Source organism: Perca fluviatilis, chromosome 20 (assembly GCF_010015445.1).
Source record: "Perca fluviatilis chromosome 20, GENO_Pfluv_1.0, whole genome shotgun sequence".
NCBI lineage: Eukaryota > Metazoa > Chordata > Actinopteri > Perciformes > Percidae > Perca > Perca fluviatilis.
In genome coordinates this window covers 26,129,456-26,152,989 of record NC_053131.1, presented here as the reverse complement: position 1 = coordinate 26,152,989, position 23,534 = coordinate 26,129,456, and the positions used below count along the sequence as shown (strand labels likewise).

At 38.4% G+C, this 23,534-nt stretch overlaps 1 protein-coding gene across 3 annotated transcripts in view; it reads left to right on the top strand.

Moving 5' to 3' along the window:
* Positions 1 to 23,534, top strand: part of lrfn5a (leucine rich repeat and fibronectin type III domain containing 5a) — a 128,992-nt gene that overhangs the window by 83,690 nt on the left and 21,768 nt on the right. For all 3 annotated transcript variants that reach the window (XM_039786772.1, XM_039786770.1, XM_039786771.1), the window contains 6 exons: positions 13,537 to 13,760; positions 19,226 to 19,354; positions 19,584 to 19,764; positions 20,384 to 20,539; positions 21,211 to 21,470; positions 23,008 to 23,475. In XM_039786772.1, coding sequence (XP_039642706.1) covers positions 13,564 to 13,760; positions 19,226 to 19,354; positions 19,584 to 19,764; positions 20,384 to 20,539; positions 21,211 to 21,470; positions 23,008 to 23,475 — 1,391 coding nt within the window. In that variant the 5' untranslated portion in view covers positions 13,537 to 13,563. The remainder of the gene's footprint in view (positions 1 to 13,536; positions 13,761 to 19,225; positions 19,355 to 19,583; positions 19,765 to 20,383; positions 20,540 to 21,210; positions 21,471 to 23,007; positions 23,476 to 23,534) is intronic.

Here is a 23,534-nt window from a genome sequence, read left to right as displayed (position 1 = left end):
GGGACAACGATGTATGGACTGCTTTACATTCTGTACTAGGGCTGTGTATTGGCAAGAATTTGGCAATACGATACGTATCACAATACATGCGTCACAATTCAATATATTGCAATATATTGCGGCACTGTTAGGCAAGGACACTAGTGGTGTGTCTCAGCATAGCCATGTAGCGGTATGGGGTTTAAACACAACATAAACGTGAACCACTGTCTTACATGAATATTTTTTAATGTAAAAAAATAAAGAAAAATTGATATTGCCTTTTTGAAAATTGATACAGTATTGCAAAATAAAATATCGCGATACTAAAGTGTATTGATTTTTTCTTACACCCCTATTCTGTACGATGGGTCTTGTATTTTAATTGTACCATCAATGCTTTATCCCTCATAAAGCAATAAGTTGAGAAACCATTTTACATCAGATACCTTGCAGCTCACGAATATATGCACTCAAATGCATAGTGAGGGATAGTGATAATAATGTTATGGCATAGAAACTATCTTGTGAACACAATATCATCTGACAGCCAGCAACGGATGCACTCCGACATGTTTTGAAAAATAGTACAGTGATGTAATGGTGAGGATATAGCGTTGTATACCAGATATTACACAGCACGTCATAAATCAGGCGCTTAAAGCGCCGCTGTTAGGCTCTCACCGCCAAGATCTCCTATTACAAATCTTCCTCTCTCTCTTTTTTTCTTTTCTTTCACTGCTTCTCTTTCTTGCCCAGTCATACTCATAATGTGTATGAGTGTGTTTATAACTGGATCTAAAATCAATACTGGTGGTTTCTGTGTGTGTCTGGTGTATACTTCTGTGCAAAAGTATTACACATGCATTTGTGTGTGTGTGTGTCTGTGTGTGTGTGTGTGTGTGTGTGTGTGTGTGTGTGTGTGTGTGTGTGTGTGTGTGTGTGTGTGTGTGTCCATGTGTGTGTTTTCTCATACTACTGCTATCGGACTGACCTTGGCAGTGATCATCTCATATTCCTGGCAGCTCATGTACTCCTATATATCAACCAGCTGGCTGTTTCTGCTATTGATTGGTTTGATTTTATCCATTAAGTCCAACTCAGTCATGAAGAGGAGAGCGATGAACGGGAGGAGGCAGGTCAGTGGATTTCTTACGGTAGGTTTCCACACAGCGAAATTTCGCTTTGCTCTCAAGTTTAACTTTATTCAAATGAGGACCACTCGAGAATCAATCAGGTCCGTGTGTTTGTGTTTGGAGGTGGGAGTTACAAAAAAAGTCTGACAAAGATGGCGGAGGTTATCAGCGCCGTATCATGAAAATTTTGATGTGATTAAAATGTTTCTACACGAACATTGGTACTTCTATCAACATGAATTGTGTTTTATATGACACACAAACTTAGTTAGGGCACATACACCACTAAATAGATCATTGTATATGTTAGTTTAAACACTCAAACTTTTCAGCTAGCCGACAGGCTAATCGCTAGCATGTTCGGACACTGGATTTCATTGTAGCCTAGCCAGGCAGCTAGCTAGCTAGGCTACTTGTGCATTTGTTTGATTACATGTTTTGTTGGCGAACATTGACACTTGTAGCAACACGGATTGTTGTTTATATGTCACACAAACTTAAACAGGGCAAACACACCACCAAATAGACCACTGTAGATAGTTTAAACACTCAAAATGATCCAGCTAGGCGACAGGTCAACCGCTTGCATGTTCGGACATTGCATTTCATTGTAAGCATAGCAAGGCAGCTAGGCTACATAGCCAGGTTACCAGAGAATTTATGAGCTAACATTTTACCGATGGTTTGCTGCTGTGCATTTCTACCGCCCTGTCTTCTGACAGCCCGGGACATTTAAAAAAATGTTGCGGACTTGCGTGTTGTTTTCGCAACCACGCCCCTGAGGCAAACTTTCGTTGGCCGAAATTCGCGAGGTATTTCGTTGTGTGGAACCCTTAATGCAGTAAAAACATGCATGTGCAAAATGACTTCCAGGTCAATATGAGCAGGTGGATGGATTGGAATTGACTATTCACTAAACCCCCTCCTATGGACAGCAATTGTCGAAGGTACAGGCACTGCAGGCCTGTCAAGCTTTGGATTTCTCTTGTGTGGATGGAGCTGTAGTAATATTGATACTCTAGAGTTTGGAGGGAGGTGTTTCTAGCTCTTTTTTAAGACCAAAGCGTAAGAGCAAAGGTGTAAGGAATGGATTAAAAGGCTTCATTATCAGCTGCAATTGTAAGCATGCCTAGCTATCTAGCATACTAGCTGCAGTATAAACAAGTGTTACTTCCAAATCCTGTTACAGTTTACATAAAAACCTTGCTCATGTCTTGCATATAGGCCTACACCGTAGAGTTTCAGACTCTGTCCTGCTCTTAATTGCATTTGGGGAAGTTTACACTCCAGCAATAGACTGGGTAAACCCAGCCCGATCTGCTGGCGATTTGATTCCGCGATATGGCAAAAATCAAATATCACGATATCTTTGACAAAATACCTCAATGTCGATATTGTGGCGATATTTTAGTGCTTAGTGTGACTATTGATGCTTTCACAAAAAATTAACACAATGAGTTTTGATAAATAATCACCAATAATGTGGATACAATGACTAAGTGGATAAAGGCAAATAATAGAAAAGCTAGAACAGTCTAGTAAGTTCAGAAAATTACATCACTTTACTGTAATGCAGCCTCGAAAACCAGGAAAAAGACCACTTGTGTCATATCACGATATTACGATATCCAAAGTTTAAGACGATATCTAGTCTCATATATCAATGTTGATATAATATCAATATATTGCCCAGTTGTACTATCCTGCTTCTGTTACAAATCTGCGGGAACCAATCACAAACTGGCTTATCCACCTGGCGTGCTACTGGCAGGTTTAACACAATGACCATAGAGAAGCAACCAAGCAGCGTTTTGTTTACATTCAACAAGCCGGCCACCGAAGCACAGCAACCCATTGATGCCACTGTCGCTGCTAAATCACCCAGATCGTTGGTCTGATTGGTTGAAGGACTATCCAATTGTGTGAGTCATTTGAACTATGCCCGTTGATCACGCCTCTTTGCAGTAGAAAATACAGAGCAGACTCCCCAGACTAATGTTCAATCTTAAAAGATTGAGCTTGGTCTGGTGATAGCCAGACTACGCCAGCAACCCAAGCTAATATTACCCTAGATAGCTTAGCTAAGCATAGTCCTCATAACAAAAGCTTTACTTTTGTAACTTTTAAAGCCGGAAAACAGGTGTGTATTATAATAAAATAACAGTCCAATCTTGCTGGTGAGGATGCTGACTTATTTTCTGCATGGGACAAGCAGCTCAGTCGTTTAGCATGCTATCATGTATGTAGTAATTAAATGCATATACAGTACATTTACAAGGTTCTCACTTAATAACAGGTCAGCTTAAAACATGCTGGAGTCCGTTTTTATTTTTTATTTTTACCGACCAATGGAGCTAACTTCAGCTTTATTAGCTCGCCAGCTACAGCTGATAACATTTTCCAGCAACGGTTGTCTGCTAGAAATGAGAAACCTGCTTTTGTTACTGTGACATTAGAATTGTAAATCTGCCAGTTATCATTTTAAACGTTTTAAAGGCAATATCTTATTATGATAATTTTTTTTTTCAGATCTCCTTCATGTGTATGTGTGTCTGTATGAAGTTTGTGCACACATATAATGTATTTGGCTTCAGCTTGGAATGCAAAACACCCATGGAGATGAGATTTGAGACTTTCTGTGGTTGGGATTCATTTTCCTTTAGCTGCACGTGTGTGTGCTTGTGTGTGGTTGGCTGCTCATTTGCCTATATACAATCAGGATTTCTAGAGCTTGTGTGTGTGTGTGTGTGTGTGTGTGTGTGTGTGTGTGTGTGTGTGTGTGTGTGTGAGAGAGAGTGTGTGGGTTTGGGCTTGGCCTTGCTCAGTGCAGCATTCTCAAAGTGCGCTAATTGAATAAAGAGTAATTGTGATGTATTTAGGCAGCTGCTGACCCCTGTTGTTCAAGTGGGTAAAGCTATTAGCTTAAGCATAAGGTTTACTCCAGTGGACAAACAGAAAAACAAAGCCAAAGAGTGGAAGCAAGAGAACAGGAAGCCAGCGGCCAGGTTAGTTAAGTGGCTTGGGCTTTGGTGCTTTTTTTTATGCATTAGATGCTGGTACAAACAACCAAGGTACAAGCTTGAAGGCACAGAAGACCATGTAAACTATTAATGCTCTCGAGAAAATGAATAAACAACAGCTAAAAGGTTTTCCAGCGGCAACAGCAATGCCTACATGCTTTGAATCAGGTAACTAAATGTACTTCCATTTTGCATGAGCTTTGTCTTCATTGTCTCAAATCTGCTCTTAATGTTTGCTGCATTTGAAGTGCATCTCCTGTCAGTTCTGTTGTGCATGTAAAGAGTTAAATCAACATTCTTTTAGTGTCCCAAATGCATCAGAAAACGCTGATAAGTTATATTTAAGTTGTTGTGTCATGTTACTTTTTAAAAGCAACCTTTTAATCAAAGGCTAAAAGTTAACTTTTGATTGTGGAAACAATCAACAAAAAGTGGAGACCATTGATGACCATTTAATAGCTGTTTTGGTGCTTTTAATCATATGACATGAGTTTGCCTAGTCATCATGTAGTTGTACATGTTCAAATTCCCATTTATCTGAGAACCAAGTGTAATAACTGTTAGTTTCCTAATTCTTCAATTGTTGTTCGGATGAAAATCATAACCATCTGTGCGGTTATATGCTATGGTTAAGTGAGAAAGTGGGTATGTTTTGTAATTCAGGTTAACTGATTCTCAATTTCGGAACCCATCCGCCTCTTTTGGTCTCAACACGGACTGTTCACCTGCATGCAACCAAAGCCCACTTAAATGTGATTGGTCAATACTACTCGGACTACAAACAGAAACCAGGAAGTTGCCGATACCAAAATCTTGTCCCCTATACAGATTCTGCATCTATGTGCAGATATCTGTTCATAGAGCCTTAAGAGAACTGACCCTTAGTAATCTAATATAAGGTGTCCATATGTGTGATAAAGTAGAGAAACATGCACATGTATCTCCAATAATAGAGTACAATCAACAATCCTATACACCATAACATCAGAGTCTATACATTATCTTAATCATTGCATGCTATATTCCATAATAGGCGATTGAACAGAGCAAATGCACTATATCAAATGAATTGACTGAGATATGCATTAGATTTATCTCATATTACTATAATCTGCTGCAGCCTGCAGCAATCTGACAAATACGGGAGAAATCCAAAGGACAGTTTCCGAATTTGTACAACCATCCTAATATATGTACAGTAATATAAAACAATGCTTAATGATGTCATTTTCTATGCCACTTAAATCTTTTAGGTCTGTGTGGATTGTGGAGCGGTTTGAATAGTATGTTGCAGTAAACAACATTGCTCTTCCCTTCAAGAGCCCAGTGCTCTGAGACTGTTGGAGAACCCTTCAACATATGAAGTGTTTTCCTAACTCTGACATGACTAATCTATTTTAACAACACAAGTGCCATAGTAAACTACCTGACACTCCTCAACAAAGAGCCCTGCAAACTGCTGGATGATACTTTAGGTTGATGTGGTTTCCTACTTTTAAAGCCACATTCACATCATGTGGCTAGAGCTCTTGACTTAACAATACAGTTCACCTGTCAGTCAGAAAAAGGTAGTGTTCAGTTCTTAGTTGTAAATAGTACCAGGAAATACGTCCTCTTAATTGTCACCTAGTTGACACCTCACCTTTATTTCCTCTTCAGTAGCTTTAAAGTTGAATAAAAATAAGTTATTGTACACTTTGTGACAGTATATATTCTGTCCTTGTTCCCACTTTTTGGAAGCTATTGAAGATTTATCTGCTATATGATGTTCACATATTCAAACCCAAGAATATGTGTTTTGACATGGCTGTACCATTCCACCAACTGTTTTTACATGCACATTTCCAGAACATTCCGCCTAATAAACGTGGTATCTTTGGAAGCTTTAAGTTATCGACTAGAATTTTGAGCAAATATCTTTAGGGTTTGAAAACAACTCTGGTGCCACAGCATGAGTTTGTGATGATTTGACCAAGCCCAGCGGGCTGATGCTTGCTAACCAGTTGCTGTTGCTGTGTCACTGAGCATCTGATTAGCTTAGCTGCAGTTAAAATGGGTTTAGTTAAACCAGAACATACAAGGGGGATACAACACAGCTGTGTGCTAAGTTTGACTTTATTGCTGTGTTAAAACAAGCCAAAGTTGAGCTGAAACACCGCAATATTTCTTAAAGGCAAAATATGTGTCAAACCATTCTGAATTAGGTATTGTGGTGCTGCAGAGATGTTCCATCCTACACATCATATCCTACAGACTGATCAAAAATTCCAAAAATCGATTCATATTTTTTTTATTTAAATTGTTCAGTATGTCTATTACTATAACATGTGATGCTACATTGGGACTACATTTGAATACTGTGAATCGTTTAGTCAAGAATCGTTTTTGAATCGAAAATAAATTTTGAATCGAATCTTGAGCCTAAAAATCAATATTGAATGGAATCATGACATTTTCTGAATTGTGCACCCCTAGTTTACATGCACATAATATTCCCGTTTTTGCCCTTATTCCGAAAAAGACAATATTCCATGTAAACGACTAAGCTGTTTACATGGCTTATGAAAGTAAATATTCCACAAATATTCCTGTTTACATGGAGCCGTGCAAAATAAGATTTTTTCAAAGTTTAGCAGTGGCGGCGGACTTGTTGGACCGTGCAAACACAGCACCCCCCTTTTTTATTCCTTCAACCAGCTTCTCGAAAAGGTCCGCGTAGCGACGTGTGCGCATATCCAAAAACCTGTTGATATCCAAGTCTTTGATAATGTTTAAAAGTAGCTGTGTTTCTCCGGGTCTGCAGCCTTGCAAACTGTTGGCTGGTTGGTTTGTGGACAGCAACCAGAGCAACGCACAACGCTGACAATAAGCCTGCGATAAAAAAAACAGATTGAGACGCATATTCCGAATGCGATGTATACATGTCCAAAGAATACCTCTAAAACCCGAATAACACCGGAATGTCCCACATATCCTAATCGGAAAATGCTATATTCGGAAAAAGGCCTTATTCGGAATATCCAACCGGAATATGCTGTTTACATGACCTGTATCAAATTTGGAATATTGTCATAATTGGAATGATAGTGGAATATTGGTGTGCATGTAAACATACTCAGTCATAACTCTGTCTCTTTACAGACTACTACAGTATCAATTACTGTCAAATATATTAATTGACATGAAAATTGCGTTGGGAATCGGTTATGTAATATCAGTAGCCATCTTTGTGGAGTCAAAATTACATTATTTTGACACATAGTGTTAGCTTCATGAAATCATACATGATGAAAAAGATTATTATAGAAATTAATTAAATGATCTTAGCTGTAGAAATGTGCCCTTAATGTTCATGCCCTTTGAGCTCAGATACAATGATGTCTAGTGGCATTTAGGTGATTTTTTTACTAGACACAGCCACTGGGTTTAAGAGGTTACATTATTTTTTTCTCAACAACAAAGGTTTAAGCCTGTCTTAAGCCTTGAACCAAATCTACACAGCTGTTTACCTTAGCTCTCAGATGCAAATAAATGGGAATTCCAACACAAGAAGACAAAATAAACCTGCTGGATTTCTTATTTTTTCTGAGCATTGCAATATATAGTTTTCTATAAGACGTATGGCCTAGATGTATCACTGGCTAATTGCATATGAATTAAGTGTGAAAAAGCTGATCAAGAGCAACAAAAGTCGACAGAAATGTTCAATCATAGCTTCTTGGCAGCTTCAAAAGAGTTTGAATGTGTGAATACATCCAAGATGTCGCTTTTTACTGCCAAGTCGTTTTCGCTGGTTATCCCCATGAGATATGAATGCAGCCTAAGATCAGTTTCAGTATATGGAGCGTGTGGAGAATCCATTTCAGCTGTCGGGGAAGCCAGTTGTTCATCAGTGAGCAAGCCAGGGGTGAAACTGGCTTTATCGGAGCCCTTTAGGGAACTGTTTCTGTCAGTGTGGAAGGCTTTCAAAGAAGTGGATAAAGCAGCCTGCACACATGTGTGAAACAGAATCGTATTTTACACACTACTACAAACAGAGCTTAATTTGTCCTCCTTACCCATAATCCCTTTGGTTAATTCACCATTTCATTTGATCCCAGTGGTCCTACATGTCACCTCAAGCTACACCGTGTCCGTGACTTGTGTGTGTTTATGGAAAGGCAATGTGTGAAATTGAGCTCAATTCCACCGTGACCTTTTTTTTCTTCATGTGTAAGACAAGTAACATTTTCCCATACAGTGAATGTGGTTTGCGTGTCACGTATGAGCGTGGTAGCGCAACGCCGGCATCATCTATCCTACCTCGTCTTTTCTCGCTAAATGAAATTCCGTCTCTCCCTTTTACTTTCACAGCTCAGCACTCATTTTAATTAGCTCGCTCTCTGATCTCTCTTTTTTCCTCTTCCTCTCTGATAATTCTCCCTCGTTTCCTTTTGCATTTCTCTGCCTCTCTCACTCATTCGCTCTCATTACCAGTCATTTCTCAGAGTAATTAATAAGCTGATATCTGCTTTCGTGTCAAAAGGGTCATGAGCTTTCTCTCGCTCTCTCTCTCTCTCGTTCTCTCTGCGTGTAGCATATGAGTCACCCGGCGCTCTATTAAGCTGCCGCTCTGTCTTTCTGCTCTTCTTTCTCTGCTCTCAAATAGAGGGGGAAAGAAAAACAGGCATTGTATGACCTCTTAGGTGGCAGCAGATTTCAGCTCAGTAATTACACAGAGATGACAGAGCTATATAGAGAGTGGCCCACACAGCTAGACAGACATGGGTAATGATTTGATATAATATGAATATGCAGCATTTATATCAACCTGCAGTAGAGTTTTATCTCATTGACTTGATTCAGATAGCAACAGGAAAAAAGGTCAATTACTGAAACGGATACTGAATTCATCTCCAAACACTTCTCTGTAATTGTCCTTTTATATACGTCATTGTAATATCTCTTGTTGCTGGTGTGCAGTTTCAGTGCCAACATTAAAGGATAAGGATGGTCATATTCTATATTTTTCTTTTTGTAAACAAAAGACAAAATAACAATACATTTATCATAATAAAGAGTCACGGCTGTGCATCCAAAGCCTGACATAGCTTATTCCGCTGTGCCATAGATCTCAATTGTGGTCCCAAATCTATTAAAAACAGAGCAATGATCGACACCGTTGCCGTTCGTGACATGTTCCTTCTTTACAATTAACATGACCTCTGTAGTTTATTTTGAGACAATTCCACATAGATCGTCCTGCAACCATTAATACTCATGTGCACACCAAATGTGTAATAACTGGTGGCTCCAAGACCCCATATACAGTGCAAATCCACCATCATAATAGCCAAGGTACAAACGCACCTGGCTTTTAAAGGGAATGGGAGATGAAACTCTGATTGGTTTATTGCATGTTATGCCCAAAACACACCTATGAATTACGTAATGAAGACACTAGGTACAACCCTTTTGAACCATGCGCACGGACCCTTTTTTCTGCCGTCAAACTAGCAAAAGTGGATTTGGACACGTCCTAAACGCACCTGCGCAATGCACTTCACGCCGTGCGCTTAGATCATTAAAATAGGGCCCCATATGTTAATACTAGGTGTAAATGGGGCCAACGTAAAGACACATGCACTTGCTGACAATAATACAAATGTATAACTATGCCATATGATCACTTAACAAATAATCTTTAATTTTTGTCTAATGAAATAGCTGTATTATTACTCTCTTCTGAAAATGACTGTGATTATTTAACTCATAGCCAGTTTTAAAATACTGGACTTTTGTAAAAACCTAAAGTCTGGCAGTTCTTCTCCAGGAAACCCCTCTGGCAAACATTAGATGTATAGTTCCAGTTTGGAATGAATAACAGAACTGCTTTTTAATTCCTCCGGTTAGCACGAGCAGTGACAGGCCACACAGTTTATCTGACAATGTCTGGGGAGTGCAGTGCAGCAACACCACAGGAATGACTCGGCACCACAGATGGAGGCAAAATTAAACAAAAAAAGCATTTGGATTTTAACACCTTAACTTTGCTTCTCAGTGAGACGGAATTACGGCTCGCTGAAATCTGTTCCTTTCTAAAAGCCATCCGTTAGGGCTATGTTATTACACTACTGAATCATTTCATTGTGTGAAACATGAGCACATTACATTTGAACAACCTGTTTAATATGTATTTTTCATGACTTGACTGATCTCTGAAACATTCATGCACGATTTGTTACGATAAATAAAGCCATGAGCTACAACTTGTTTTTATCTTTTTTTATTTTGGCTAGTATCTTACTGAAAATGTTGCAATACACTGCTTTTTTTATATTGGGTTAGGGTTAGGTTTTTTCTCTTATGATAAAATGTGAGAAAGGTCCACTGAGTAAAAATCTCAACTGCTTTCATCCTCACCAAGCTTGTGTTGTGTCTGTGTATTAATGTGTGTGAGAGAGTGTGAGTATTTGCACTGTGATCCCTTTAATCCTGATTCACCCATGTCCTTCAAACCCCAATCAAGGTTGTCATTAATGAGCATTTTCTCTCTCCCTGCCTCGCCCTGCTCTTTCTCACTCGCTCTAAACCTTTCTTAATTAACTACAAGCACTGCTGCTTACTAATGATGGCTGAATGTGTGTGTGTGTGTGTGTGTGTGTGTGTGTGTGTGTGTTTGTGTGGTAAAACTGCTGAGCAATAAATTACTCTAATAAACATCTCCTCTGGTTTGATTAGCGATGCCTAATAGTTGATGGTGATTCAACTCTTTAAGGCCTTAGGGTTCATCTAGTCATGTCTGCTCATTAAGATGTTTAACTTCATCAGAATCTGATTCACTCCAGTTGCCAAGTTTAATTCATGTTCAGGAGTCACTGATGTGCTCAAATACTTAAATTCTTGATTAGGGTCGGAAACTCCTGGTAAATTTCCAGAAAATGTCCAAGGTGAGTTTAGTCCGGCTTACTGGATGTACCGCACGGGTATAAAGCCTGACATCAGGCATGCCTCTCATGCTGCAGCACACTCTTCATCACACGTACTGGCCAGCATCCCCATCACATGTGCAGCTGCTCGATTATGGGGAAAAATGGAATCACTATTATTTCAGTCAATATAAAAATCACGATAATTTAACACAATTACTCATTTACTTCTGGAAAGATGTTGCAATTATTGAACTTAAAAAACAGTGGAAAAGGTAAAATAAATCAACAGTAAAAAAAACACCTACAACTGTGATATTTGCCTTAAAACTTTAAAACTTTTTTTTTTCATTCAGAACACAAGGCAAGGCAGCTTTATTTATATAGCACATTTCAGCAACAGGGCAATTCAAAGTGCTTTACATAAAACATGAAAGAGCAGTTATAAAACAATTAAAAACAATTTAAAAGACAAGAATGCATTTTACAGTGCAGTATAAGAATTTAAAGAACTGAGAGATAAAATAAAATAGGTCAATTAAAGAAAGGACCAATATGTCAGACATCTCAAGCAGTTCGGTCCATATCTCTGGCTCATCTCCCCAACAATGGGTCCAGATGCTTCACATGGAGGATACATTCCCCATAGTTACAGAAGCTTTAGTCAATTTCAATGCAGTCGTCACCACAAGGCTTAGTTCTTTTCTTCGGCAAACCTTGCAAAACCCGGAAAGGTCTTCAGACCGTCTCTAATAGTCAGGAAACATGCTAGTTTCGTAGACTTTTTATTTTATTCTTAATTTAATAGTTTCTCAGACTATTTCTGTTCAATTGTAATTGTTTTGGTCTTCAGACCCTTTTGTTAGTTATCAAACTAACTTTGTTGACAGTCCACAGCCTGTCTCTTCTGTAATCTATTGTCACACCCATATCAAAGAAATAATCAGAAATATGTCCGTTTCTGCAAAATGTCACTGGAATAATTATAAATTCAATTCTATTAATTGATCTAACTAGAACCCCAAAGAACTGAGAGATAAAATATGTGAATAAAAGTTACAGTGCAGTATAACAAATTAAACATTAAAGAGCAGTTATATAATGTCATACAGTGTCAACTTCAGTATAACAAAAATGATAAGAATTAAAAGAAAGAGCAGTTAAAATAGGTTATTTAAAGAAAGGCAAGATCAAAAAGATAGGTATTCAGCCTTGATTTAAAAGAACTGAGAGTTGCAGCGGACCTGCAGTTTTCTGGGAGTTTGTTCCAGATATGTGGAGCATTAAAACTAGAACTATAAAAAGAGAAAATAAGAGTTTACATGCAAAATGTAATTAGCTAAATAATTGTTTTTCTCAATTATTCTGTTCTCTTTTATCATTGGGAGCCGAAATCATAATCACGATTACATGTTCGTTAATTGCACAGCCCTACCCTATACTGCACTGTCTAAGCCAAATAACTACATGCTTTAATGTAACTTTTGATTATATTACTGGAGTGAATATATTGTTGATCATGATATTTCAGTTAACCAGCAGCTTGTTAATACCTTTTGCTAGTTTTTGCTAGCTAGCTGTTATTATGTGGGATGTAGCTTAATTGAGATGATAATTGGGGAGTTATAGTGATCTATTTCCATTCATTATTTATTGTAAAATATTTATTTTATAAATTAGTTCACTTGGCCTACAATAAGTTTGCACATAGCCCAATTCAAAGTAAATGTTCCTGTTAGTTAACTTGCGAGCTAGCTAACTCACCAAAAGGCACATTTCAAATCCAAAGCATTTTTGCCAAATTCATGTAATTGTTTGGCAAATTAATGGATTATATCCATATATGATATGGTAAAAGGTTAGTTTTATATGCATATGACATCGTAAAAACAGCCTGAGCAGCTATTTCCATTGTATGCTCATTATTTCCTGTAATTCCCATAAATTCCCTTTTAATTCCCATGGATTTTCATCTTGAATATTACCGGAGTGTTGCAAGCCTAGTCTTAATGCATACTAACACAGTACACTTACAACAACTTGTAAAGTGCAAGTCTTTCTCCATACTGCATCCTACCTTCAAACTTTCAATATAGCTCACTGCATTCAGAGCTGCATACAGTTGTGTTGATATAGAAAGAAGTGCAGTATGTTGTAAGTAGTCTATTAGTCCAGCCTGGCATAAGACAGTTATACCCAATAGATTGAACACTGTTGAAGAGTGTGTGCAGTGCGATGCACACAGGTTTTTCTTTGCCCTGCATACTAAAGACTTTGAAGAAACACTGGGAATATATTAAAAACCATGTCAATAAATGGGCTATAATCCCCAATAATTGAATGGGGTGAAGAAATGCCTTTGTCTTTGCATTCCTTACATTTTATATCCAGTATGGCTTATACAAATATGCTCAATTCTTATTGAAAGGAAAAAAAAGTCCAAAGTCATTAACGTCTCCATTTCTCTCTTGCTTTTGTCTCTGTCTTTCTCAGGTGTCGTGTCCAGGTGGGGTGGTAATCATGGAGAGGCTGTGGCTGTGTGTGATGCTGGCAGTCGCCATGGCAGTGCGGGCACAGATCTGCCCGAAGCGCTGCGTATGTCAGATCCTGTCACCTAACCTGGCGACCCTCTGCGCCAAGAAAGGCCTACTGTTTGTACCGCCGAACATTGATAGGCATACAGTGGAGCTACGGCTTGCTGACAACTTTGTCACAAGGTAACGGTCACATTTATTTATTTATTTATTTATGAACATTTATTATAGGATCAGCCCCATGAGATGCAGCATCTCGTTTTCATGGGGGTCCTCCGGATCATGTATAGAGCAACAGAACAGCAGAACAACAGAGTAGATACAATCAAACAGAAAAGAGATGAAAAAAAAAAAAAATAACAAAAAAAAAAAAAACACGCATGCACACTCTACACCCAGATAAGCTCTCAATATCCCTACCCCCATCCCTATAACATGTAGAAAGTCTGAGAACCGACTAATTTAACATATAACACAATATTCCCTCATATAACTGACGAATTTAACATACAATTGACATTTATGTACATAAGCTCATTCATATATAGCCTACTCACATACATTGCCTACTCACATACATTACATGACACATATTAATTACAAATCTGAAAATCTAGAAACATAGACAAGTATTCTGAAGATGTGTTAACAGAGCGGTTCGAAACAGAGGAAAAGACGTGTAAGCGACATAGATGCAGGAAGGCAGTTCCAATCACAAGGAGCTCTAACACAAAAAGCATACTTCCCAACTTCTCTATTTACTCTAGGCACAGTGAAGAAGATCTGTCCATTGTGACGAAGGCTATATTGTGAACTGTAAGGCACTAAATATTGTGATAAATAATACGGATATTGAAAGTAAATACATTTAAAAGTGAACTGAAGCAAATTATATTTTCTTCTGGCTGAGGGTGCAAGCCAGGACAGCTGTTCATACATCACACAATGATGTGTCCTATAGGGGCAGCACAGGACGAATCGACACAGGCTGTTGTATATCACATCAAGCGAATGTAGACAAGTGGCAGTAGTGTTAGCATATATAATATCTGCATAGTCCAGAATAGGTAGCAACAACTGAGAAACTATTCTTCTCCTAACCTGATAGTTAAAGCAGCCTATTGATTGATATAATGTCTTAAGCCGAAAAGCTAAGTTTGTTGTTAAGCGCATGTACATGAGCCCTAAATGAAAGATCAGGTTCCAGCCAAACACCAAGATATTTAAATTTTTTGGTTGGCTCTAGTGGAGAAGAATCCAAAAATGAAGATTAAGATCATTTCTATCTTTCTTCTGGAAAAGCATACAGTAAGATTTTGATTTATTCAGCAAGAGTTTATTAGATGTCAGCCACTGCTGCACAGAATCAAAGTCATGTTGTAAAGAATAATTGATGTCTGATATATTTGGTTTCGAGCAATATATAATTGTATCATCAGCGTAAAGATGAATATCACATCTTGAACAACAGAGTGGCAAGTCATTGATAAAAATGGAAAATAATAAAGGCGCCAAGTGAAGAACCCTGGGGTATGCCTTTATCTATACCTGTAAAATTTGACTGACTACTTAACGGACACACATTGACGGGTGATGAAAATATGAGTTGAACCAAAGAAGAGATGTACGGGAGAGACCAATTGAATATAGTTTATCCAAAAGTAGATAGTGATCAACTAAATCAAATGCTTTTGTAAGATCTAAAAAGATAGCACCAGTACAAATATTATTATCAAAACTAGAAAAAATATCATTTGTAAAATTTCAAAGAGCAGTGGTAGTTGAGAAATGTTTCCCAAACCTGACTGGCATTGAGATAGTAAATCATTAAGAGACAAATGGTTAGATAATTGATCAAAAATAATTTTCCCAAAAATTTTACGATACTATTAATTATCGAGATCGGTCTGAAATTGTTCATATTTGGGGTGCCCCTCCTTTATGTAATGGAATGACTTTTGCGCACTTCCATGCCAGAGGCACTTCACAAGTTAAAAAGACAAGTTAAAGAGTTCAGCCAATGGAGAAGATAGAACATGTGAAGAAAGTTTGATAAACTTACCCTCAATGCCGTCAGGGCCAGGTCCACTACTAGAGGATAGCTTGCTAATGGCCAGCTGGACATCAGCTGAGCTAACCTGTTGAAATGTGAAGGGACTATTGTAGTGCTGAGGATTAACATTCGACTTTGAAGGATAGAGCGATGACTGTACCTGCGGTGTTTGGGAGAAATGCAGACTAAATGCATTAGCGCTCACGCTGGATCATTAACAATTTCATTATTGATTGTCATGTTACTGCGTACTGTTAGACTTACCAAGTAGGGTATTCATTTTTTCCAAAATTGTTTAGGATTACTGAAGTCATTGGACAAACTATTTCTGTAGTAATTGGCTTTAGCATTTCTTGTTTGGGTGGTGCAAATGTTTCAAGCCGTTTGTATTCCTCCCAATCACTATCAAGTTGTGTATGTTTGTGTTTATTCCAAGCCCTATCCCTCTGTTTAAACAAACTGATAAGATCCCCATTTACCCAAGGTAATAATGTACACCTTTAACAGTAATAGTTGTCCATGGGGCATGCTTATCAATAACTTGCATAAATTCAGTATACAAGAAATTCCATGCAGCTTCCACATCAGGAATTAGGCTAAATCTATTCCAATTTATCCTACTCACATCATTTATAAACAAATCACTGTTAAATAATTTCCTGTCACGGATCCTAATATATTTAGGAGCAAGATGAGGAGTTGAAATTTTCCAAATGCAATATATAATTGAATGGTCGCTGAAACAGTCTGAGAGAACACCAGATTTTATTATTCTGTTGGGGTTTGTGACTAATATCCAATCAAGAAGAGTTTTACTACTTGGACTGATTCTTGTAGGCTCTTTAATAATTTGTGTAAAGTTTACACCATTGAACATGTTACGTTCAGTGAGAGTACAAGGATCAGCCCAATTTAAATTAAAGTCCCCCAACAGCACAACTTCTGATGTGTCACCAAGCGATGAAACAGTGGTAAGGATATTTTGAACAGATTCCATCCTAGGAGATGTAGGTGGGCGATATATATTGCCAATTATTAATTGTTTGTTTGCATGAAGAATAACCTTTACAAAGATACCTTCAAAAAGCTCAGGAATCACTTTTGGAGTAATTAATTGTGATTTCAAATTTGATGAAATGTAAGTGGCGACCCCGCCTCCCCTGGATCCTCTATCTAACCTGTATATGATGTAGTTGTCCAATTTAACATTGGAGTCTGCAATATTTTCATTTAGCCAGGTTTCAGATAATGTTATAATATCAGGATTATTATAAACAAGCCATGCCCTCAGTTGATCAATTTTAGGAACTAAACTGCGAATGTTTAAATGAATTACATGAAGACCTTTACCCATTGGTTTACAGTTTGAAAGCAAATTCCAAGGTAAAGCCAACTGGCCATGGCTGATTTACAACAATGGAAGTGATTAGGGTAAGGAAAATATGAGAGCAAACCATCATACATAGGCTACCGCATGCGCCCACACACACAAAAAAAAAAGAAGACACAATCCAACAAAAAACAATAATCAACATCAATAATACCACTATTTAGAGAACTGGTACTTTATACCGCTGATACTGCAGACACTGCTTTGGTTGTTACTGCCTTACTAGGACAACTTTTAGTGCAAACAACTTTTAGTAGAAACATAGAACTGTCACAAGGGACAGCTGTATTGCATGAAACCACGGCGTCATTCTTTTCAATGAGAATGCTGCTTAGGCATAGTCTGGGTGCACTGGGTGACGTCTAGCTAATGAAAAACATCAATGCTGTATCAAAAACAACAACAACAAATCACTCTTAGAGGTAAAATGTGCGGACTCCCTTAACACCTCCGGGCATTTCACCCTGTCAGGTGAAATTAATTTGAAAACCTGCAGGGAAGTCAAGTCGCAGTTGCAGCCGTGCAAGCAGTACAAGGAGCAAATCTAAGTGTATCTTCGTAAATCATTGATCACACAACACATTAAAAATGATCTCTGTTTAAAGTTACATTGAGTTCTCCTGTAGGTTTAATCTTAGGTTTAAGGTTAAAGATTAGATTAAGAAACAACTTTTTAGGTTTGTAGGTGACGAGATGACCCAATGCGAGCCGACGAGAACGTGCATCAGGTTTACAGCACTTAAGTCACTTTAGAATATATATATATATATATATATATATATATATATATAGACTATTAGAATATATAGAAGTTATCTATTAGTGATACTGTAAAATTAAATTTTTAATTTCTGACTATTTTGTAACCACTCAAACTACTGCTACTAGTGAAAAGCAACTGCAGCCTAAGCTACATCTACAATTACTGTAAGTGTAGCATACTATACTGTAATTACTAGGATACTGTTACTACTAGCACTAAAACTGCTAATAATACTAACTGTCTGGTATAGTGATTTGTTAGGATCCTCCTTGATACACTTTTCGGGTGCCGTATTCCCACAAAATTGTCGCTTCTTGTCTTCTCAAAATGTGTTCACTAAACTCTGACATTTGTGAATAATTCTCAACAATCTAAAATGAATAGCTATTTGTGTCATGTTTTTTTTTGTTTTTTTATAAATTATACAAATTGTCTGCCATGGCTGGCCGGTCTCTAAACTAATACTTTGATGAAGAAAACTCTTGAAGCTGTAGATGGGTTAAATAAGATCTCTTTGTTTACACAAGAGAACTGAGACACGTCTCTGCACAGAAGGAACTGATATCTTCCTCCAAACCCTTCAGTCTTATACCAAGGCATTACCTCATCTGATCTCTCCACCATGTGGATGTCATTTAGCAATGTACCAAAAACATGTCCTAATATGGTGAGATATTCCTATTACGCCATATCTATTTCCACTACCACTCTCATTCCTGAGATGAAAAGTTATCATGGTATACAATGTTTCTTTAATATGATATTATTTCTTCGCTGACATTTAATTATAAACAACCAATGTATAATACTTGAAGCGCTATGCATGCTAGTCCTTTGAAAGTTCAGTATGTGTGTGGGAGAATGAAAATTTTTTTCTCAAAGCTGAAGAACAGAGACACTGATCTATGATGTCATCAGGCGAGAAAGCCTGGAGCTTCTCCGGCAAAGAAGAATAATTTGCCGAATTTTTGGACAGAGCGGCATCGCCCAGGGTCCTTTTATGACGATTCCAGCACATTTTCCACCAGCACTACAATGAAATAAAACTCGTTTAGGTGTGAGGAAGAAAGCATATTCTTTAAGGCCCCCTGAGTAAGTCATAGTTGGTTCAAAGTCAATGGAGCAGCTCAAGGCTGTCTCCTGATAGCATTGCAGTTTAGAGCCTCGGTTCTCTGGTTTGTAGCCTTGGGAGAGAGTTGTTCACACACGCAGTTATTGAATGAGCTGCACAGGATGAAAGGAATACCATATGTGAATTCTGTTAACTTATAAATATTGAAAGAGTTTTCCCATTAAAAATCTCTATCAACACTATTGTAAGAAATACTCTAATATTAAGATTGACAGCTGGAATTGGTGGTGTTACTCAAAACTGTTGCTTGAGCAGGTCTAGTGCTGAAGGGACATCTTGTGATATATGTCTCTTGTCTAATTGTCCACAGTGTGAAGAGGAAAGATTTTGCAAATATGACACGGCTGGTGGACCTAACATTATCCAGAAACACCATCTCCTACATCACACCTCATGCCTTTGCCGATTTGGAAAACCTCAGAGCTCTACACCTCAACAGGTATGGATTTGTATACAGCTATAGACTGATATGTGGTTGTGATATCATGGGATTAATTGATTAATTAATACATGTGAGGTGTTGTCGTTTATTTCCAAATTTAGAGGGTACTTTCTGTTTCATCAATCTCTCTCTCTCTCCCTACTCTCCCTCTCTCTCGCTCCCTCTGTTTCTCCCTCTCTCTTCCTCTCTCTCTCTTTCTCTCTTCCTCTCTCTCTCTTTTCCTCAGTAACCGGCTGACGAGGATAGGCAATGATACATTTTGTGGGATGTCGAAGCTTCACCACCTGATTCTGAACAACAACCAGCTGATGCTGATCCACCAGGGTGCATTCAACGACCTGCTGGCACTGGAAGAATTGGACCTCAGTTACAATAACTTGGACACTATTCCTTGGGAGGCCATCCAGGTCAGGATCTCTTTAAACTGCAGCAGCCTTTCAAACATGTCTGGCTGTAGGCCTTTTAGAAAAATGCAATCCCAAGCACATTTAAATGGCCGTAAAACCTTTTTTGGCCATTTATTTGAAATATAAATTAAGAGATCTTAAGGGCTTTTTGGAGTGGAGGCCATTATGTGGACTATTCATTGAGATTCACTTAAGCTTAATTCCTAAGCATTGTAAGTGCTAGCAGTTTCAATTTTACCGGTGCTCTTTGTCAGCCACCAATTTCTATGTAATACAAATGTCAGTGCCTCTGTGGATCAGCTTACTAACGTGCTTTGCAACGTAAGTTGACTGAGTAGTCAACTTAAGTTGACTGTTTTCAGTTCAACTTTACATTTATAACATAGATATGTTAAGATTGTAATTCAGCTTTAACATTTCTATCACCACTGTACATCAAGGCAGGAGAGATTATAGGGACTGTGGCAATAACCAGGGTTTTGCTTTCTGAAAAGACTAAAGACATAAAGAAAGAAGTATTAAAACAGTGTTTTCTTCATATCCCTATATTTTTATACTCCTCCACTTACTCCTTTTCAAAATGATTAAATGTTCTCTGTTTTTTCTGTTATTCCTGCAGAAAATGATTAGCCTCCATACGTTGAGTTTAGACCACAATATGTTGGACTTCATTCCAGAGGGAACATTTTCTCTGCTACAGAAACTCAACCGGCTGGACGTCACCTCTAATAAACTCCTGAAGCTGCCGCCGGACCCACTTTTTCAACGAGCACAGGTATTCTCAGAGGATTTATTCCCACCAAAATAAAAACCCAACATAACAAAAATGCCTAAAACCCTGAAACACAATCAGGCACTTCATCTTACTTACAATTCCTTGCGTGTAGATGAACTGAATTCACACTAAATGGTTGAGTCGCACATTGTGCAGTAGTTTCCCTTTGTACTTAACTGAAATCTGTTTAAACAACAACGACATATCGCATAATGCCTTTTCATGTGTTTTGACGTCCCCTCATAACTCAAGAAAACCTTTTTTTGAAATGTTTTTTTTTTTTTTAGTATTGACATTGCCAGTTCATTTAGATTGGTACAATTTATATAGAAACTCCTAACTGCAATGTTTAAAAGGTCATACTGGTGAGAAGAGAGCCATTCCATGCTCTGCTTACATATATGATAAAGGTTTTTGCCCTTAATAATAATACAAATCTGATGTTGGGCCACTGTATAAATGTATAGTGGCTCAATGGGACAACTTCCATATTAAATCACTGTAAAACTTTTCTTAAAATGTATGGGTATTTAAACTAAACTTTTAATCATATTTCATGTTTTCTGGCCCTGGTGATTTATGCAATCACTCATCCATTTGCAGGAAGAAGTAAGCCATAGGTTAGAGAAGGGAACATTTTTTTCATTGCAATCATTGTTTCACACTACCAGGTCCTGGCCACATCAGGGATCATGACCTCCACTTCTTTTGCATTATCATTCGGTGGAAACCCTCTCCACTGCAACTGTGAGTTACTGTGGCTGCGAAGGCTAAACAGAGAGGACGACCTGGAGACGTGCGCTTCACCCCAACACCTCTCTGGCCGATACTTCTGGTCCATCCCTGAGGAGGAGTTTCTCTGCGAACCTCCACTCATCACCAGATACTCCCATGAGATGCGGGTGCTTGAAGGGCAGAGAGTTATACTCAGGTATCAGATTTTAACTGAGATACATAAAAAGATAATATAAATACATGCAGAAATGGAAAATATAAACGTTTCCTCATTACCCTTAGACCACTAACATGCAAACACACAGTCACACACTGTCTGTTTTCATTCGTGTAGTTGTGCATTATGTTTGCGAGCCGCTCAAGAATACATGAAATGCCCAACTGTTCAATGAAGCAGAAGACAGGGACATCACGCTACAATTTTAAGGAGGATGAATCTAAATCAAGAAGAGGTCTGTGAGATGATGATTACTTCATTTGCATATATATTGGTTATACACTTCAAATCATGATAGATGTTATGTTTTCAGATATGGAATTATGGGGAGAAAAAGGGGGCGAAGAAAATCAATGAGATACTATTATTATCTTTTCTTTATTGTGTCTTGTCTCCAGCTCCATTATCAGAGGGTCAACTCACCTAACATTTCTCATCTTTTGCAGCATGTTTTTAACACATTCAACTGCAAAAAGACAGGGAAATGTAGTGGTACATGGTTTGTGTTGATGATACTTTTTTTATCTGGTTATGACATGGTGATAGTTTACCCAGCCTTTATTTTACCATAGTAATATAGTAATACCTCTGAAATACATGCCTTGGGGTTGCTTTCATTTGTCCCTTTTCAAAAGGGACCAGGGTTGAAACACCCCGAAGAAGGGCGTCCTGACCCAAACATCCGTGTGGCAATAAAAAGTATTATTTGGAGTGCTGTCCTAATTACCTTTATACATTATTTTCACTTTTCACTCCCACAATAACTCACTTTATTTCATAACAGACCCATGTTTGAGGAATGCGTACAATGTGACCCTGCAGCAAAGTCCCCTGAAAAATCCCTTTCATGAGCTCTCATGAGATATTTTGGTCTTGTACCCATTTCAATTCAGTAATGCAACTATACAAGAGATAATAAAACGAAATCTGTGAGTATGAATATAATGAATAAAATAGGGTGATGGGCATTTTTTTTTTGCTAGTTTCTAACCAGTATATTTATTAGTCTGGCTTATCTGATGTACATTGCTGGGATAAAGCCTGACAGTTGTGATTGGTCTAAAGAATAATGTAGATTAGCGTGAAGCCAGACCATACTCCAGCGCTGACACAGTTCCGTGGAGATAGGTCTGGCAATACGAGACTAATGTTAATTGATAATGAAAATAATCCTTAGTTGCAGCCCTAAACTAATTATTGAACCAAAACTACATGCAGCAGTATTCTTCTTACCTTGTACCTACTTATTTGTACAGTACGTGCCCAATGTGCCAAATGTACTTACAACACTGTAATTCAAAGGCTGTAACGTAAAGTGTATTCTAACTTAAAATAATGTGCTCTGCCGAAACAGTAGATCATATAACGCCTCTTTTCCCACCTACTCAAGTCCCAGATGGATGGTAGAGATAGTCCAGAAACCACCATGAAGCAATGCTCTGCTTGTACTGTACAGTTGTCCCCATTATGTCTTGTTTCTAATACGTTCCACTCCACTGGTTTTCTCTCCTTAAAGGTGTAAGGCAAGAGGTGACCCAGAGCCAGCAATCCACTGGATCTCTCCCGAGGGCAAACTGGTGTCTAACTCCTCCAGAACATTGGTCTACAACAACGGGACCCTGGACATCCTCATCAGTACAGTGAAAGACACAGGCTCCTTCAGCTGCATCTCCTCCAACCCTGCCGGTGAAGCCCACCAAACAATAGACCTGGTTATTATAAAACTCCCCCACATCTCCAACAACACCAACAACATCCAGGAGCCCGACCCGGGATCGTCAGACATTTCCACGTCAACCCGAGGCGGAGCCAACGGGAGCAACGTGACGGGTGACGTTAAAGGCGCGGCGGATAAGAGGGTTGTAACGGCCGAGGCCACGTCATCGACAGCGCTGATCAAGTTCAACTTCCAGAGGAATATTCCGGGCATAAGGATGTTCCAGATACAATACAATGGGAGCCAAGATGACTCGCTGGTTTACAGGTAAGACGACGGCAGAGTCAGACAGTACGCAATGAAAACTGAACCATGTTATGGCTAAT